Source organism: Triticum aestivum, chromosome 7A, assembly GCF_018294505.1.
Source record: "Triticum aestivum cultivar Chinese Spring chromosome 7A, IWGSC CS RefSeq v2.1, whole genome shotgun sequence".
Taxonomy (NCBI): Eukaryota; Viridiplantae; Streptophyta; class Magnoliopsida; order Poales; family Poaceae; genus Triticum; species Triticum aestivum.
Window position 1 is genome coordinate 632,944,096 of NC_057812.1, and position 20,200 is coordinate 632,964,295.

The 20,200-nt window shown below is 47.7% G+C and overlaps 1 protein-coding gene and 1 long non-coding RNA gene across 2 annotated transcripts; one reads left to right on the forward strand and one right to left on the reverse strand.

The window, feature by feature from the left end:
- Positions 1-678: 678 nt before the first annotated feature.
- LOC123154038 (28 kDa ribonucleoprotein, chloroplastic-like) lies at positions 679-3,371 on the forward strand. The gene is made up of 4 exons (XM_044572847.1): positions 679-887; positions 1,388-1,636; positions 1,782-2,099; positions 3,280-3,371. The coding sequence occupies exons 1-4, from the start codon at positions 717-719 to the stop codon at positions 3,331-3,333; spliced, it is 792 nt and encodes a 263-aa protein (XP_044428782.1). The 5' UTR covers positions 679-716; the 3' UTR covers positions 3,334-3,371.
- A 2,968-nt stretch (positions 3,372-6,339) lies between these two features.
- LOC123154039 (uncharacterized) lies at positions 6,340-6,945 on the reverse strand. Its single transcript, XR_006476618.1, has 3 exons — positions 6,681-6,945; positions 6,495-6,596; positions 6,340-6,419 (listed from the first exon to the last, which is right to left on the reverse strand). It is a non-coding gene; the product is annotated as an uncharacterized lncRNA (long non-coding RNA).
- Between the last annotated feature and the right edge of the window lie 13,255 nt (positions 6,946-20,200).

Genomic DNA, 20,200 nt, shown 5'->3' on the forward strand with positions numbered 1-20,200 from the left:
CTTTGGGACGTTGGATCTTTCAGAATGGATGGCCAATATTGATTACCCGTTACTGTAAAAGAGGTTTCGGGTCGTCTTTCCTGTTTATTTTCATGGAGCGTTTGGTTTCCTTCTGTTTCTTACACGTGTGTATCAAGTGTGTCTGGATAGGTGCTGCATGTTTTTCAAAAAAAAAAGTTGGTGATGAAGATAGGTTGGTGTTCAAAACTTTCGGACTTACCTATCAGGGGTTCCTATTCGGAATTCATGGCTTCCTTTCCCGGTGTGGCAGCCGACGATGAAGCAGTGAAGGTCTTGGCGTCCAAGTGGTCTCATCCCGGGTGACGGCAAGGCTCAATCGATGCAGGTGCTGTCAAGGACTCCCTTGCGTTTTTCTTTCTCTGTTCAGGGTTCTTCCTACATTACTCAGGGGAAACCTCGTAATTTCTTGGTTACTTTGGGTCCCGTTGTAATCTGCTCTGTACCGACGTGTTATGCTTTATGCAATAATGAAGTTCTTTTTCAAAAAAAAATACTACGAGTAGTGCAAAAGACGTGGTTCCTAGAAACAAAATTGATGGTGAAGATAAGGTCCCCTCAAGTTGTGGGGTCTTCATTCAGTTTAAAAGAAAGTTGTGGTCTTAAATGATTATTACTACTATATAAAATTATAGCTCAACGAACGTACCCACTGTGCCACCTTCCACTCTACTCTCCTCGGTCCCCAGCCCCTGGCGATGGCCTTCTCCGTCACCACCACGTCCCTGCGCGGCGTCGTCGCCGCCGTCCCGGCCCGGCGCCCGAATCCGCTCGCCGTGCTCCTCCCCCGGGCGGCTCGCCCCCATCTTCGCCTTGGGGCTGGCCGCCCAACGCGCCTCCCAGTCCCACTCGCCGCCTCCTTCTCCGAGGTGAGCATATGCAGCAAATCCCCGATCGAGTTCCTTACTTGGCGAACAATTCGCCAGATCTCCCGGTAAATTGGGCCGGTTCATGCGTGAATGCCTGATTGGTTCAAGTGTATGTGCTTGCGCTGTTGTGCGGAGAAAGTTCTTGATTACCAGATTTGTGTCTTCAGTTTATGTTGTTGAGAGAGAAATTACGTGTAGCATGTTCAGAAAACTTTAATTTGGGATAGGAAAGGGTCCTACGTACTGTGCACGAGATCTGGCTAGACACAACTCAATGCGCTGCTGCATCTGCTTGATCATACTCCTACACTCTGTATAGGAATATGACAAGTGCAATTTTATTGGGAAAAAGATAATCCATATATATGTATATATCCACATTAGCTTCAAAAATTGTCTTTAACCCACACTTGTATTTTTTTAGCCGATAAACCACACTTGTATTAGTATTTGAAACATATAAATCTTTCATCTTATTCTAAAATGCAATCTTCATCTAGGATCCACGTGGCTATGGGTTCGAAAGGCCCCCCCATGATGTTGGGTCTTCTTCATTCCGCATGTACGTGGGCAACCTGTCATGGCGACTGGATGACTCCAGGTTGGCACAACTATTCAGCGAGCACGGCACCGTGCTCTTCGCTAAGGTCATGCGTGACTTACAAACCGGGCGCTCAAAGGGATTCGGCTTTGTAGCAATGGCATCACATGAGGAACGCGAGGAGGCCATCGCGGCCCTCAACGGGCAGGCGAGTGTGTGTGTGTGTGTGTGTGTGTGTGTGTGTGTGTGTGTGTGTGTGTAGTCGATTTCTCTCTCATTTTACATATATAGTGTCATGCAAGATATATAGCCAATGTCACGGTGACTCTCAGATGGTAATCTGAACTCTGCAGATCTTGGAGGGGCTTGCCCTGCGAGTGAGTGTCGCGGAGGAGCCAGACGTGACTGTAAGCAAGGCGGTTCCAGGAGACACCCGGGTGGAAAGCCCTCCTCCCCGTCATGTTGTTGGGCCTTCATTTCGGTTGCACGTGAACAACCTTTCATCGAATGTGGATGACTCTAGGCTGGCACAAATGTTCAGCCAGCACGGCAAAGTGGTCTATGCTAAGATCATCCGTGATTTCAAAAGTGGGCGCTCAAAGGGATTCGGTTTCGTAGAGATGTTGTCGCGGGGGGAAATGGACAGCGCCATCACAGCCCTCCATGGACAGGTTCGTTGGTAGTCGATTTCTTTGTCATTTACATAACGAATAGTAATAGCCAATGTCACAACGAGCGAGTCTCGGATTGCTATCTGAATTCTATAGAGCTTGGAGGGGCGTGTCATGCGAGTGAGTGCCGCCGAGGTGCCAGGCATGACTGTAAGCAAGGCGGCTCCAGGGGTAGAAAGTTCCCCTCCCCGTCATGTTGTTGGGCCTTCATTCCGGTTGCACGTGCACAACCTGTCGTTGAACATGGACGACTCTAGGCTGGCTCAGATGTTCAGCCGGCACGGCAGAGTGGCCTATGCTAAAGTTGTCCGTGATATCCATAGCGAGCGCTCAAAGGGATTCGGTTTCGTAGGATTCGGTTTCGTAGAGATGGCGTCACAGGAGGATATGGACAATGCCATCACAGCTCTTCATGGACAGGTTCGGCAGATATCACATATTTGACCTGAGGCAGAAATCAATTCACAAACTGACCTGCTTTCAATAAAATTTCACTCTGCTGACCCTTCGGTGTGACGCTCGACAGCTGGGCGTCGCACCCTACTATGCAGCGCCCATTACTTAGGCGTTGCACTTGCTGCCAGCGTGGCAGCCCTGGTCCAGCTGCGGCCCACACGCACCTGTGCAGCGCCTAAGTCTTAGGCGCCACACGTGTAATGTGCAGCGCCTAGCTCGTGTGCGCTGCACAGTCTGTGTTCCACTTGGGCTGGCCCCACCCTCTCTCCCCTCCCACCCCCACCCCACACACCCCCACCCCACCCAAACCCTAAGGCTTGCGGCCCTCCTCTCTTCCCCTCTCCCCCCTCTCAAATCCTTCTCAAATCTTGCAAATCCGGAGTATTTGACCGTGGATTTCGAACCCAACCCCTCCCTTAAGGCAATCTCCTCCGATCCCCTCGTTTTCATCCATAGGAATTGTCACATTTGCTCAAATCTTGCTAGTTTGGGGGAAAACCCTAGTTTTGACTTGGATTTGCAAATTTGTGTTGAATGATGTTATGTTTCTTTGCTAACTTGGGTTGGTTAAGCTTCCATAGTATGCTAGGGTTAGGGTTATGTGTGTTTGATGTTGGTGTTAGGGTTATGCTATGGTTATGGTTGTTTTATATGTTAGGGCATATGTGTGCAAATATTTTTCTTAAGTATTTACTTGATATATGTGTGTTTTTGATTATTGTAGGGATGGGGAGAACATGTGTTTATGTTCATCATGTGGATAGAGAGGCCTTTTTGAAAGGCAATGTTGAGACGGACCCGAATGAGCTTGACATGGTGTTTGAGAGTAGTCCTAGCTATGCGGAGCTTTTGGAACAAGTGAGGAAAGATTTGAATTGGACGGACCCAAGTGACGTTGTTGAGTTCGAGGGAAGGCATAATGTTGGTTTTGGAATGCACATCCGTTGGAAGACAATGCGTGTGAACTCCGAGCAACGTTGGGTTGCATACAAGGAGACGGTTGCCGAATCTCTAGACAAGGCTCTTGAGTTATTTGTCTCCAAGAAGATTGAGTCTACTTTGAATTTAGACTTGAACCGGAACCCCTCCCCGTTGGTTGCTAGCACTCCCCCACCCATGAACCAAGATCAAATGAGTGAACCTCAATTCACGCAACAAGATTGGCCAATATTGAGCCCGACTCCAAACAACCAAAATGAAGGTTTTGAAGAGGAAAATGATGAGTACGAGGAGGATGAGAACGAAGTTGACCTCCATGACAACAATGTGGGTGATCTCGACCAATATCATGTGCAAGAGACAATGGACCAATCCATCCCTTTTTCCCGTGCATATGCATCGGACTCGGATGACGATGGTCCCGATGAAGAAGTTGATGAGGAGGGGTTCACGCCGAAGGAGGCCGAAGCATTCAAGAAGGTATTCGGGCGGGATCACAAGACACCATTGTTCAAGGATCTTAGTCTCGCGGATGAAGCCGTTGTGGATGGTGGCAAATGCATATCTCTTGGAGCTAGGCCAAGTTCTCACCGTGATTTGGAAGACGGCAAGAACGGGATATATCCCGGTTGTGAGTTTCAATCCTTCTTGGAATTGAAGATGTGGCTCGACAACTACTCGGTTACACATTATCGTCCACATAAAGTGGCCAACTCGGATGTTAATGTGCGTTACACGGTCAAATGTGAAGTGCCAACATGTCCATGGATTGTGCGTGCAAGGCCATGGAAAGGAGGTCCCACTTGGCGCATAGTGAGTTGTCTACCAACTCACATGTGCCGGCACAAGAATGCGGATGGCAAGCTTGTGCACCAACAACACAGACAACTCACGTCCGAGTTCATTGCTTACAGGCTGTCCAACCAAATATCCACACTTCCAATAATGAGCATCAAGAGTGTCATTGACCTTGTGAAAGCCATCTTTCATTACAAGGTGAAGTACGGCAAGGCATGGAAGGCGAAGCAAGCCGCATTCAAGATGTTGTATGGCAATTGGGAGGAAGCATACAACCGACTCCCTAGGTTGTTGTTAGCTATGGCCGCCACAAACCCAGGCATGGTTCACGTGGTTGAGCCTCATGGGCACCAAACTTTGATTCATAACGGGAGGACCGTCCGAGTATTTGGCCGTGCATTTTGGGCCTTTGAGTAATGCGTGAGGGCTTTTGAGCATTGTCGGCCCGTCATCGCCATTGATGGCACGTTCTTGACCGGACAATACAAGGGCACTTTATTGGTTGCAATAGCAAGTGATGCCAATAACCGGGTGTTGCCTTTGGCTTTCGCTTTGGTTGAGGTGGAGAACAATGATAACTGGGAGTGGTTCTTGCGTCAACTGAGAACAAGGGTATTACCGGCTGAAAGGGAAATTTGTGTCATATCGGATCGCCATGCTGGAATTCTAAATGCGGTGGTGATTGACATTCCCGGACATAGAAAGTTGCATCATCGAAGGGGCTTGGAGGAAGAGCGTCGTCAGAAGGAGAGGATGGAGCGGAAGAAACGAGAGGAGGAGAGGGCACGCCAAGCGTAACTTGCTCGTGAGGAGGAGAGGGCAAGAAAGCTTGCAAAGGCTCGCGAGGCGCAAGAGGAGGACTCGGCACGTGACAAGAAGGGGAAATGGCCTCGCTCTACTCAGTAGGGACTTCGCTTCGGTGCACTCCTCGTCAACTATCTTCTAATGAATGTGTTGTGAAGTTGTGAGGGCATGTGAGATGTTGGTGAACTATCTTCTAGGGCAAGTTGCCATTTGTCATTTGTAATGAATGTGTCGTGAACCATGTCGTACTAATGTTTGAATTATCTTAAGTTATGAACATCGTCGGAATAAAATTTGTGTTTGTTCATATTGCTGTGATGCTGCAGTCATTGTAAGTATTATGGATGTAGTGGGAGTAGCCATGGGAGTAACTGTTGGCTTTCTGGATAGCCATGGCAGTAGTGCAGCGCCTAAGGGTAGGGCGCTGCACTGTACAGTGCAGCGCCTAACTGTTGGGCGCCACACAGTACAGTGCATCGCCTAAATGTTGGGCGCTGCAGTGTTGCTGTAAGCAAAACTGCAGAAACAGATGCCATTTTGGGTGGGGTGCAGCAACACTCAAATAACTAAAACATCAATAAAAGTACTATAAACTGGACATGCTAAGCAAAGAGAACAAATAACTTGAACATCACATCATTTAAGACAATTCAAGTTTGCTTCAAGTTTGCAAACACAAATACCATAACATAACCTCATAAGTTAATCAACCTCACAAGTTCACAAGTTCATCATATAACATAACCTCACAAGTTCATCAACCTAACACAAAGCACTAATGCCTTCCACGCGTGTTCCTGGTGCCACGCCTGCAGGTAATCTTCTTCTTTTTAGGAGCACGAGGCTCCACTTCGTGCACTTCCTCCTCCGCCTGCGGCTCCGCCTCCGCCTCCTCCTCCGCCTCATCATCCAATCTAGCCATCCGCGAGGTCCCTACGACCACCTTTGGGTTGCCTCTGTTGTCATAGTCGTTGGGCGTGTACCGGCGTCTGGGCTGCCTAGGCTTGAACACATATGCGGACCGAGCTTGAGCGTCCGCCAAAGTCATGTCATCATCAAGCTCATCGCCCTATCACACAACGAAACAATATGATGAAGGCCGATGTCGTAATCAAGTGAGAATCACATCTAAATGATTAGTCATACCTCTTGGGTGATCCCACCCTCATCATCCACATAAGCATATGAGGAACTCACATCGTCCCCCTCATTGTGAGGTGTGGGGTCTGATGGTGTACCAGACCTAGAGGCAGATGGTTCATCATATTCAGGATCACAGCAACCGAGAAGGTTCGATAACCGCCTTAACTTCTTGGCCTGACGCTGTAACATGAACAAGTGTGTAAGATATCAAACTTCGCAACATAGACTGGCTCTCATAGTGAATGCGATATGTACCTTGAGGAATGCTCGTAGTGAACCATCATCATTGCCAGTTCCAACCCGTGTCTTCTCCAGAATAGACTGGCTCTCATCAGCTGCTCTCTTGATCTCGGTGCGCTGCGGATGAGAAAAAATGAATGCGTTAGCCATTCAAACATGTGTAATACGGTCAACAGGAAAGTAAAGAGGGGAACACTTTACCACATAGTTAATCACCGGAACAGCAGGCACTCCTTGCCCTAGCCTGACATCTCTGTTGTACTTCCCCTTTGCTAGATCCTCAAAGTTTACGGGTTCTTCAAGAATATCCTCATTATATGCCGGCGGGCATATCTCAACTCGAGTAGTTCCAATAAACCATCGTACGTAGTTATCAAAAGCAAGTGAGTTGTGCTCACGAAGCGGGGCGCGTGCAGTGCTACGAGCTTGCTCCACACAAAGCTGGAAGCGGGTAACATACGCAGAATGATGCTTGGCCCAGTCCTTTATCTTCCGTTGCCTTCTCCTGTCCAACCTGCGTGGTATAAAACCAAACATTAGCACAATCAAAAGGAGTCCCGATGATTAGACAATACGCACACATGCTCTCTTACCTATGAAGTGCTTTATCCGTGTTCACCCAATCCGGCGGGTGAGGCTGGAAAAGACCAAACTGACGATACACGCGATGTGGCAAATGAAACTCAACCGCCCAGTTGCATATCAATGGGCACCGCATAAGCCAGAGATCCTTATCCCGCAAGCACATCGGGTTGAGGCGGAAGTCCGCGGTGTACCCCAAGCTCTCACCCGCGCCATATGGCTGCCATTCCACCTATGAAACAGGGCAACAATGCAAATTTGATAACTATTTTTCAAGCAAGCATGAGAAAGGACTAAAGTAATGACCTCCTTACCTGCTCAGGCGTAATCGTGTCCAACTCGGCAATGTACTTTTGGTACATGAGATTGACATCGTTTGTCATCTCGGAAACGATATCCCACTTGTAAGCCCACGTGGGGCGCCGTAATTCGTCATGTTCATCTGCATACCAAGGATCAAACCTGACGCTCTTCGGGCGTCCAACAGGCAGACGCTCCCAGCTCCATACAGAAAGTAGAAGCAGATTACCACCAATGCCTGCACTAGGTGTGATCCTGCAACACGCATCATCCAGCTACATATGAAAGAAAAACAATGTTAACTTGACAGCAAGCTTGCATTGCTAATGAATAAATGAGTTGATCACAAAACAGACCAACTACCTGTCGGTACAAGTAGGCAAGAGTCGCTGAACCCCAGCTCCATTTGCTATCGAAGACGGTCAACGCCTTCAGCCACATCCATGGAGCGTTCTTGCCAGTGGAGTCAGGAAACAAAGTCCTCGACACAATGTACCACATATACACACGAGCATGTGTCTGGATCACATCATCAGTTGCATCCGGAGGGCACGTCGCAAAGTTATTTTGAATCCACGTGAAAGCAGCTCCAGCTGCCTTCCTTTCCCTCTTCTTCTTCTCTTCTCCCTCCTCTACATCATCCTCAGCCTCGGTAGGAGCCATACCGATAAGAGCAATCATCTGCTCGCGCCACCCATCAGAATCGGTGCTCATACATAGAGGCCTCCCGTCGATAGCAAGACCGGTGATCAACGAGACATCCTCGAGCGTCACGGTCATCTCCCTGGTCCGAAGATGGAAACTGTGGGTCTCTGGCCTCCACCGATCAACAAGAGCGGACACCAGTGGAGCGTTCAGATTCGGCGTGGACCGGCTGACCAACAGAATCCACGGGAGTAGTCCTGCCTGCTTGATGTACGGTGTGTACCGCTCATCGTAAGGCATGGCAGGACCAGAGACCCCGTGATACCGAATCTTCAGAGGTTCAAGCTTCTGCAAAAAACAAGTAATGACAAATCTTAGGGCATGTAAATTTCAACTAAAGGCAAATTTGCAAAAGATTTAGAGTACTCATTATTACCTTATCCTTCTCGCGCATCATGTAGGACCGGTGTTGCACGTCGTAGACATCGTCCAGAAGCCAAACCAACCTTACAATTTCAAACAATAAACATACATGAGTTCATCTCAAATATCGGAAAACACTCAACATTTCATATGTGTTCATCTAAACATCTCATATGTATTCATCTACAAGAATCTCAACATCTCCTTCTCACTCAATGAATAAATAATTGTAAATTCTCATATATATCTCGTATGACATATGTGTTCAAATAAATCAACATCTCGTATTTCAAATAAACTCAACATCTAATATATATCTAAAAAAACTCAACATCTCACATATATCTACAAAACTCAACATCTCATAATTATCTACAAAACTAGGCATCTCATATATATCTAAAAAAATAAACAATCTAGGTTTCACTAACAAGAATCATATACTACCGGATATGACTACACATCCTCCATCACAACACACAATCTTGGACAAACAAAGATCCAAACCAAGCAAAACTAAGTTTCCACCTAATCTTGGACAAATCCCTAAAATTGCAACGATTTTACGGAGGAAAAGAAAGGGAACGAAAGAGTTTACGTACTAGGAAGAATTGGAGATCGAATCCAGGCCTCAAAACTTCAGATCTGAGAGGGGGTGTGGGGGGATCCGAAGGGGGCGCCGCCGCCGGTCTCTGTACAGAAGAGAGCAACTTATCAGAGGTGGAAGAACTGCCTGGGAGGGGCTGGCCCGATGCGGCCTAAGTCAACGTGCAGCGCCTAAGACACGGGCGCTGCAATATACACAGTGCGGCGCCTAAGCCTTAGGCGCTGCACTGCTGTCTGTGGGGCCGCAACTGGACCAGGGCTGCCACGCTGGCAGGAGGTGCAACGCCTAAGTCAGAGGCGCTGCATAGTAGTGTGCGGCGCCCAGCTGTCGGGCGCCACACTAAAGGGTCAGCGGAGTGAATTTTTTTTGAAAGCAGGTCAGTTTGTGAATTGATTTAGGCCTCAGGTCAAATATGTGAAATTTGCCGACAGGTTCGTGGGTAGTCGATCTCTTTGTCATTTACATAACGAATAGTAATAACCAATGTCATGACAAGCGAGTCTCGGATTGTTATCTGAATTATGCAGAGCTTGGAGGGGCGTGTCATACGAGTGAGTGCCGCGGAGGAGCAGTCGCCATCATGAAGGATCAAATGAAGGTGCATTTGGTGGTCGATTGCAGCAAAGCTTTCTGCACAATAATCATGATACCGGTTTAGACTTTAGACCCTCCATCATCCTCCCATCTCAAACCATTTCAGTTGGGATATATAGTATCCTTTGCACGTACGCACGCAATGTCTATTGTACTTGTTATGTATTCATCAACTAAACACATGAATGTTGTGCCCATCCATCTTGTTGAAAGAAGACTGATGAAGCACAGTTTATTGTTGGTTCTGAAGTTTGATATTATTATTATTATTATTATTATTTCTATTTTGCAATTTTGTGATTCATATTCATAGCAAATGGGTTTGTGCGTTACAACGGGAGCATTTGCCGTGAAAGAGGCAATTAAGAAAGGAAACTGACCTACCATGTGTTGGGCATTAGTATCAGATCCCACAACATGCATGCTTCTAATCGCTGGACTCCCATTTACATTTAGACGGGGTCGCCATCTGTGGCTATTACACCCTTTTGATACTTCTATTACCACAGTAAACCGTACTAGAGAATAATAGAGTACATGTTCTTTTGCATCTTCTTCCTGGAGAATCACGGTTGCCGATGTCTTCTGATCTATATTAACGATTTCTTAGCCGCTGCCCGCTGTTTCTACAAGATCCCGGGCTTGTTTGCTCGATCAAGAAGGCATCGAGCTTTTCTCATGGCGTGTCATCGATGGATGCAGGAGAAAGGATATTTCAACACCCATAAAAATTTGGATGTAATTCCTTTTCTATACAGATGTGCTTGTGATGACTCGTGATATTCCAGTGCCCAGAGTTCCAACCGACGTGCATCGGCGTGTCGGTGCGTTTAGGCGTGCAGTGTCCGATCGTCTTGGAGCAAAGGCGTGCTCTGTCCAGGGTAACGAACATGTGTGATGGACAAAACACGATGAGACATGATCACATGAGCAAACTTTTTGACTACTCGATCGATCTTCTCAACATAAAGTCGTCTCCCGCTCGTGGAAACGTACAAGCCCTCGAAGAAACGTGAGCTAATATATACTACTATATAGAAGACGCACCAGAAAACGCAACATGGCGATCCGAAACAGAGCCTCACGATCAAAGCTTAAGCATATGCCAACCCCTACGTCACGATGCTGATCTCAAAAATTATGGTGGGAAATCACCACCAACCAGAAAAGATTCAAGATCGCCAACGGCTCCACGTCGACGATTAGATGAGCTGTCGAAGGTGAAAATGCCAAGCAACACACGGAGCCGCAAGAAATAAAGCAGGCAATGCCACGAGATTCTGTAAAGGATTGCCATTGCGTGTACCACGGAACTCAATCAGGGCATGTACAATGGTGGCATGTAGATACAGGTGCCTCATGATAAAAAGTAATTTGAGGCATATGTATTAATTTTTTCTCTTCAATGTAAGCTACTACTAGTGGACCTCATCAAAAAACAGAAAGTGACTCTCACTACACATGCATCCCTCCTTTCCATTTCAACTTTTCCAACTTTATGCACCGGACCACACTTTTTCTCTCTAAGCACCCACCTCCTGAAAAGGATCATGTTTCCCCATTCAAACCTATTTTTCTGTTATCCGATCTTACATGGTATGTGAAGCATCACCTTAAGCCTATGTATTGAACATGCCCTAAGTTCCGGATGCATGAAAAGTGGCTGCTTGGCTGTTCCACCTGCTAGCCGCATATGGCCGGCCGGCCCCTGCATGCATGTCACTGGATCAGGAGAAACAGATGGTGCTCGTGGCCCATGCATACGCTTCTTCTTCTTCAGTGCCGTTCTGATCTTTGCCCTTTCTCTCTTTTGGCCTGACGTGTAACTTTCTGGTGTAAGGAAAATTGAAGGGGCCTACGTGCACGTGTTTCCCCTGAATACTGCCCCAAAACAGGTGACAGTTCACAAAGGTCGTAAGGCCCACGTGGTTACCTGGCTTCACAGTGGTAAACTGACAGTGATCCACACAGCCAGGATAAGATCAAATGCTCTTCAATCTTCATCACGGATTAAAAGAGACCAACTACAAACAGAAAAGCACAACGTGACAACGTATACAAAATCTCAACGTCAAAACTGCTTCGTGTGCCCCCTCCTCCGGTGCGAACTCCCCCCTCCCGTGGCGACTTGGGCAGAGCCCAAAAACCTAGCCGCCGCCGGTGCGCACCCCCTCCTCCCGTCCCTCCGCCGTCGCCAGGGGACGCCGCCAGGCTAAGCCCGGGGCCGACGGCGGTGGCGGGGGATTTCCTCTCTCACGCGTCTTCAAGGTGGTGCGGGGCCCCTAGCGTGTGGTGGCGTGGTCGATCCGGTTTCTGCGGCGTGGCGAATGGCTGTGGCAGGCGACGGGTAGCCGGCCTGTTCTCGGACGGCAGCGGCTAGGCGCGGCGGGCGGCCCAATCACGGACGGCGGCGTGGGCTGCGGGCGCAGAGGCCGGCCTTTTCGGGCGGCGGCGGCGGCCGGCTAGGCTGAAGCGGCGTGCAATCTACTTCAGATCAACAGCGGCGGCGTGGATGGCCTAGTGGTCTCGTCGGCGGCATCTCCGGTCAGATCTGTTCTGACCGGTACAGCCGGCGGTGATGGTCATCTTTTTCGTTAGAGGTGGTCAGCCTGAGGCTGGGTGTTCGGATCTCGGGATCCGTCATCTAGTACCGGCTGCGAGTCGGGGAGACATAGTTGCCGGTGAAAACCGAGCCGACGGCGGGCGATAGCGGTGTACTGCGTCGTTACCTTGATGAAGGCATCGTCATGTGACTACTATCGACCCACTCGTACTGCTCTGGGGGAAACCCTAAGATCTGGTCTTCCAGATAGGACGATGGTGGGACTATGGTGTCGTTTCTCTCTTGGGAGCATTGTTTGTGGAGCAACGCTGGAAGTCAGAGGCAGGAGGTAGAGCGACTTCGTCTTGCACGAAACTTCGGTGAAAATGTCAAGTCATGCCTGGCCGACAGGTGCTACACTTTGTCATGCATGTTCGATAGGTGCTACGCGTGACAGATTTTTCAGAGACTTCAAGCTGTGTCGGCTGTTAGTACTTGGTGGCATGGTGCTGAGGTGTAGAGGCGGCGACCACGACGTGCTCAGCAGTTCGTGCGCAAGGAGGTGGTGTCGTTGGGCGCCGTGGTGGCGTCCACGGCAGCTAGACCGGGCAAGGTTGATGCGTCAGTGCAGCTCTGAAGATGGAGTGATGGCAGCTGGCGGCGGCGGCCTCTGAGAGCGGCCGGACCAGTGTGTGCCCTATACCCGGCAAGTGACTTGGTGGGGGCCTCAGATCTTAGATGTTAGTTTTGCTTGTGAGGTCTGTGGTATTAGACCCGGACTATCAGCATCACTTCATCAACTAGATAGGAGTAGCGACAAATGTTGCCTAAAGGTGGCTTCAGACTTACAATTGTATTTCTTTGTAAGATGTTTTGTGAATAATTAATAAAATAGCCGCATGCATCGCCCAGATACAGAGGTTGGGAGTCCTCCTCCTTTTTAAAAAGAGAAACTCACTCGTATACTATACACCTGTTTGGAATTGAGCAATGAAACCTGGGAATCGTATTCCCTGCAAAAACCTTAAAAAGTACTGTAAGTAATTAGATGGGCAAACCGGACATTCCACCGGCATATGTCAAACTTCTTCTCTTTTTGCAAACATGAGTTTATTTTATGTAGAATATAGAAAACATGAGCTTTTCGCCACAAGTGTCTGATGGGAACGCTGCATCCATCCATACTTGACAAGAGGGTGCCGCAGCGCTGGTCCAAGGAAATGTGGCCGGGACCGCAAAGGGTTCCAGGATAAGGACGGACCTGCTCTGCTGCTCAGCTCATTTCCACCACGAGTTCAACGTGCGCGCACGCTCGGTCGCGCTGTGCGCCAGCCAAGCGTCTCATACCTGACCACTGACTGATGCATCATGCACGTATGGACCCTGGAGACGCGGCGCCGGCGTCCAACTTGGCGAAAGCGACGCGGATTTGTGAAGCAGACACGTTGAGAACACACGCCGTGGTCACATCCGAACGGCTGCGCGTGTCGATCGGAGAGTATATTTGCCTTCTTTTTCTGACACGGTGTTTTGGCTTCCAGGTGCGTCTGCAGTAGATGTGGTGAATAGTAAATTTGTTTAAAATAGTAAAATAAAAATTAGATTTTTTTGTGATGCTAGATGCTCATGTGTGGGAAATTCGTGCCAAATATTCGTGGAGTTTGGACATTTCAGTAGCTCTTAGCAAAAAAAATAAATTTCAGGGTTGTAAGAGAGTTTATTGTTCACGTACAATTTTTACTAATCTTGTCCTTTTATCATGGGTTTCTCAGATGTCCAAACAAGCTGAAATTTGGCACGAACATCACGCACTGTAATATCTTTTATCTAAAAAAATCAGAATTTTTAAAATTATTTAGCATTTTTTGAAATTTACTGTTCATCAGGTGCAGATGAGCCCAGACACCAAATTGAATATCCCTTCTTTTTCGAAGTCTATGCCGGGAATGACTATTGGTGTTGTCATGCTATTTGCTTGCTGCTATGGCAGCCTTTCTAGCACAAAGAGGCGGGGAACCACCGTCCATCGGTCAAAATTTGTACTCCCTCCAATCTGTATTAGTTGTCATTGGTCTACTGCAAAGTTAGTAGGGAGTACATTAGATTCAGTAATCCATAATGATGTCTGGGCTTAGATGATCTAATGAACAGTAAATTCAGAAAAATAGCAGCTCAAGAATTCTAACTTTTTTTCAACACCCAAGATGCTCGAGTTTTCTATGAGTGTGCAAAATTTTGTGCTAAAATGACATTTGAGCAGCTCATGCACAACAAAAAAAACAAAATCAGGTCTGTACACTGCATTTTTTGTGTTTCTTTGAAAGCTTTTTTTTTGCCACAACCTTCTCGAATGTCCTAACATCACAAACAATTGCACGTACTGTGCATACTCAACCAACTTGGATGCCAAAAACTCAGTTTTAAAAAAAAGATTGTGTCGTTTTTTTTCTATGAATTTATTATTCATGCGCCGGTGCGGCCGCTCTAAAAATTCAGTAAAGCCGCGCTTCATTATGTTATGCTTTCTAAATATTTGTTGTGTATGTATGTCTTGTGATAGTATCTCTATGGTGAAGACGGCGTGTCATACTTAACAAAAGTTGTATGGCTCCATCCATATCCTACTAGAATTGTCACAACAGATACTAGAGATTGTAGAATTTGAAAGATCTCCCCCGCCCCTCGCATCTGGCGACACGGGGAGACCCTCAGCGCCACACCCAAGGGTTGCATGGCCTTGGTTGCTCCTCACCCAACTGCTTCCTCCCTCCTGTGCTGCTACTTGGGTGAGTTCGAGGCCCATGGGGAATGGGGAAGGCAGCCGGGCTAGCCGAGTCTCAGTCCGGGCAGCCGAGCTGATATCATAGGATCAAATGCCACGGTACAAACGATCAAAGACAGTCTTGTGCATCCGAAAACACCGGCAAAAATGGTCGGCGAAGAGTGCATCGGGGGCAAAGTTGTTGGCCATCAGTGTCAAATGCCCGCGTGCCCTGTTGAGATTGAGCACTCGATGACCCGTGATCGATCCCTTGAAATTAAGAACATGCTCCTTTGCACGCTCCGTGTCTTCAAGGACCTCCTGCATCATCATTGTCTCATCCATGTAGCCCTCTTTGTCAGATGTGCCGTCGGATGACTAAACATAGTGCTCTTATATGTAGTCTAAATCAAAATCCATTGCTTGAAAGAAGAAGGAAACTTTTTTAGCTCCAACAATTCATCGAACAATTGCCTGACATGGTGAGTATAGCCGTAGCGAACGGTACCTTGTAGGGCGGTCAGAGAAGATGGGTTGAACGACAACGGAGGAGAAGTGGGGTGGAGCCCGACTAGAACGTTGGAGGTGACAGAGACGTTTTTCGGACGTGTGTGGCGTGGCAGGCGGGGTGCTGGGGCGGCGGCAAAGGCAAGAGAAAAAGAAGAAAGGAGAGAAAATGTGGAGGATGAAGACGCGGGGTCCGAAAAGGATTTTGGATGAGCCGAGGGTGTCGAAGTCCTACGTGTGTGCTTCCGGATTCCCGCAAAGCCATCCCAAATTGGTCTCGGGTTTGCTGGACCAAGTACGTTAGAACCGCTTACCGCACTGATACATGCCCGCTCAGATGGCTTCTGTGCTTCTGACCGCGTGTTTCGGACGTATGCGGGTGGTTTGAGATCCGTCTTGGAGATACCAATAATAAACTGTCATCCCGTTGATTATATCTCCTCAGTGTAACATCATTCGTTTGGTTCATCAATGGTACTATGATATCACTCGGAAAAAAAGATTTACGTGCAGGTGGATTGCCCGTGCTTTTCGTGGATTGAGCACTGATTCAAGCAGTGTGCGTCTCGGCATCATCCACGTTGGTTGGAATTATTGGCATGAATCACCGCGCAATATGGCACTATTAGGCTGGTCATAGTGGAGAGTAACTTAGACATATGTTACTAGTCTATGTTACTACCTTCATAGTAGGTAGTGTCATAGGTGTGGTAACATAGTTGCCTTCATTTATTACTTTGTAGACTCATTATGCATTGGAAACCGCTATGTGATGGTAACATATTATGTTACTCTATTTGCCTCTCTCCTCATTAACTACTTGCCACATCACCAATTTTGCTTATGTGGCATCTATGTTACTACCTATGTTACTCCCACTATGACCAGCCTTAGAGCAAGTATAATAGGTCCTAGTCAGCTGGCTATAAGATGTTCCACATCAGCAAAATCTCAACTGGAGGAGAGAGAAAGTAGGAGTGAGAAGGGCGCCGGCGGTTCATCAATCGCTAGCGATAGCACAAGCTTCGATGGAATTGAGCCACCATGCAGCCCGCACCAGCACTAAAGGCATGCGCCAACCAATCAGTATGCCTTTCCCTTGCATCTTTCTTCATACAAGCATTAAAAGCTATAGCTAATCTGTAGCCAGTTTAGTATATAAGCAGGCTATATAGCTGATCTGGCAGTGCTATAGAGCCGGCAGCAGGCTCTTCTATTAGCTTTGCTCTTAGTATGGGTACTTATTGTATTTTGTAGTACCAAATTTTAATCATAAATTTAACTAACAAAATATTCATACATGTTACCAAAAATTATCTCATTAAAACTATATTCAAATATTAATCCAACGATATAATTTTTTGACACGCACTAATATTTTATCAGTTAAATCTTTGAACAAAATTTACCATAAATTATAAAGTGGACTAATAAATCAGGACGAAGGTAGTACTAGTGAAGAAGACTTGGGGCCCACTTAAAAAAACTTCCCTGATTATTACAGATGTAACCACTAAAGCATCTCTCAAAAAAAATGATGTAACCACTGAAGCAAAACGTGATTACAATCGGCTGTACAAATTAAAGATGAAAAGGAAAGGTGATAATGTGCCATCAGTGGTATAGACGCACATGCAAATCATTGGGAAAGAAAGATCACAGGCTCCATCAGTGTAGTGTTATATTTAGATCAAATTATGGGAACAGCTTTTGCTTAGAGTCACGTTGCGCAGCCGTCTGAAACACTGCCAGAAATGACCAACACACAAATACGGAACCAAAACGTAGAGATCAAGCGAACCATATCACTTATTTTTCCTTTTTTCTTTTTTTTTGCAGAAAGAACCATATCAGTGCTAGGTGCCAAGATCTACTTACCACAAAAGCCACCCATCCATCTGTCCATGACCCGAAATAAATACATGCGTCCACAGTGAGCTAGCCACCCCACCCCGGGTTAAGGGGCTGTTTGGTTCTGGGCCTTGCATTGTCACACTTTGTACATATTTTTGCCAGCTTGCCTAAGATTAGTTCATCAAAATAAGAGTCACAAATTAGCAAGCCTAAAGGAATCTTGCCACATTTTTGTGTGTATACCATGTAGGGCCCTAGTGTGGCTTGTTTAAGGTGTGGCTTGAACCCAACACTCATCTAAGTTGATTAAACTTGTTTAACCTTAGGTGTGGGAACATTTGACAAAGTCTGTCACAAACCAATCAGCCCTTAAAAAGCCACGCCATGCATAGCTGGTGGTTTTGCTGTGTCTGCACCGCTCTACTCCTCCTCCCACCTGCCACCTGTCACCTAGGCAAAAATCTGATGTGGCGAACTATTTAATGAAGACCAGGCCAAAGAAAATCGGGGGAGGGGGATCAGGCCTATACAGGGGCCTCCATGGCCACCAAAGCCGGCGCTAAATCGGGTCGGCAGGGATTGATGGTAGAGGGTTTGATCAAGATGTCAAGTTCACTAGAAGCCTTCCGGTAATGTGGTCTAGTGGGGATTGGGCGTTGTAAATTTGAGTTGGGATGTAATGTGTTTACAAGTTGTTCCAAAAACACAAGAATAATTATGTAACGGTGTAATTGACGGAAATATGCCCTAGAGGCAATAATAAAGTTGTTACAATTATATTTACTTATTCATGATAAAGGTTTATTATTCATGCTAGAATTGTATTGATCGAAAACTTAAATACATGTGTGGATACACAAACAAATACCGTGTCCCTAGTAAGCCTCAACTAGACTACCTCGTTGATCGAAGATAGTTAAGGTTTCCTAACTATAGACATGTCTTGTCACTTGATAACGAGATCACATCATTAGGAGAATGAGGTGATGGACACGACTCATCCGTTAACTTAGCATATGATCGTTCAGTTTATTGCTACTGCTTTCTTGATGTCAAATACATATTCCTTCAACTCTGAGATCATGCAACTCCCGGATACCGGAGGAATACATTGTGTTCTATCAAACGTCACAACATAACTGGGTGATCATAAAGATGCTCTACAGATATCTCCGAAGGTGTCTGTTGAGTTAGCATGCATCCAGATTAGGATTTGTCACTTCGTGTACCGGAGAGGTATCTCTGGGCCCACTCGGTAATACACATCACAAGAAGCTTTCAAGTAAAGTGACTAAGGAGTTAGTTACGAGATGATGTATTAGAGCATCTCCAGCCGTTGGCCCCCCAGGGGCGCCTAAAATCGCCGCCTGGGGGCTAGCCGGCGCAAAAAAGGGCCTATGGGCGAGTTGGTCTCCAGTCGCCGGCCCCAGGGCCGCCCCCAGACGCGTATAATTAAAAAAACGTTCGGCGAAGTTCGGTTAAACACGGTTAAATTTTGGCAAACTTCGGCATATATTAGACATGTTCGCGACGCGGTACATAGCAAATATAAACTAAAAAGAAATCGCTGAAAGCCGAGTAGTCGCCGTGGTCGCCGCCATCCTCGCCGCCGCCGCCGTCGGCGGCGGCCTTCTCCTCCTTGACCCCTGCCTGGCGTTGCCATGGCGGACTGGTGGCGGCGGCGGTGGCGCGTCGTCGTCGTCGCTGTCGTCGAGGACGACGACTCCTTCGTGGCGGCCTCGGCGGCGCTCTCGAAGCGCCGCAGGGCGGCGCACTGGCGCTTCCTCTCCATCTTCAGGAAGTCCTCGCGCGCCCATTTCAGAGCCGCCTCGTCGTCGAGCTCCACGTCGCCGTGCTCCGTCTTCACGTCGGAGAGCCCCGGCTCCGTTTTCACCTGCGTGAGCCCCGACTCCGTCTTTGGCTTGACGAAGCACAGAGGAGCCGACGAGGAGGTGCGCCGGCCGCCCTCATTGATGACGATGCCGGTGCTGCGAGTGCACCGGCCGAGCGGCGTCTCCACCGCGGGCTCGGCCTTGACGCCGAGTAGCGCCGGAGAGCCGGAGGAGTGGGAATAAGAGCGTGAGGAGGAGTGCGAGGAGGACGTTGAGGAGGAGCCGAACCTCCTGGGCATCCATTGCCCGGCGCGTCGGCGGTGGGCGGGGGCGGCCGCCGGGGGAGGGTATGCCAGCGGGGGGATGTTGCCGCCCTCAAGGTGCGTCAGCACGCCCTCAAGCATGCGGCCGGGCACGCTCCACCACACGTGGCGCCCCTCGCTGTTCTTCGTGCCGCCCACCACCCGCGCCCCGTTGGTGGACGCCAGCCTCTGCTCCTGACGACGCTTGAAGTACGCCGCCCACGTCGCGTGGTTGTCGGTAGCGTACTGGGGGAGGGCGAGCTGCTCGTCGGTGAGGGAGGCGCGCACGAGCTCTACCTCGGCGGCGAATGTGACGCCCGGATGATCAAGCTACAGTAATCCCCTACTAATGATGCCACGTCACCTCGTTTGTAGTTGCTAATCTCGAGTTAGTTCGAAACCGATTCAAATTCAAATTTAAAATATAGGCAAACAACAAAAGTTTTCCAAAAATAAAACTAAAATGTTCTAAATGTGTCGAATAAATCATAGGTAAATGGGGTGGTGAGACCCAACTTTTATGAAATGCTTAACTACACCATAATGATTTAAATAGTAGCAAAACTAATTATTTAAATGCCTTCACTAATTAAATAAATTATCAAACTAAATTATTTGGGGACTAGAGTTTTTGTGGTAGTGGACTAAATTGAAATACCAAATTAAATGCCAAGTATATATTTCACAAAAAACTAAAACAATAAGAAACAAAGATAAAAGAATAAATAAAAAGAAAAGAACAAAAGAAATCAAAACAGAACAGCCCCCCCCC

Excerpts from the sequence above, each read along its gene's own strand:
- LOC123154038 (XM_044572847.1), top strand. The coding sequence starts at position 717 with ATGGCCTTCTCCGTCACCACCACGTCCCTGCGCGGCGTCGTCGCCGCC. Across the intron at positions 888-1,387 it reads TCGCCGCCTCCTTCTCCGAG|GATCCACGTGGCTATGGGTT; the intron begins GTGAGCATATGC and ends ATCTTCATCTAG. Across the intron at positions 1,637-1,781 it reads TCGCGGCCCTCAACGGGCAG|ATCTTGGAGGGGCTTGCCCT; the intron begins GCGAGTGTGTGT and ends TGAACTCTGCAG.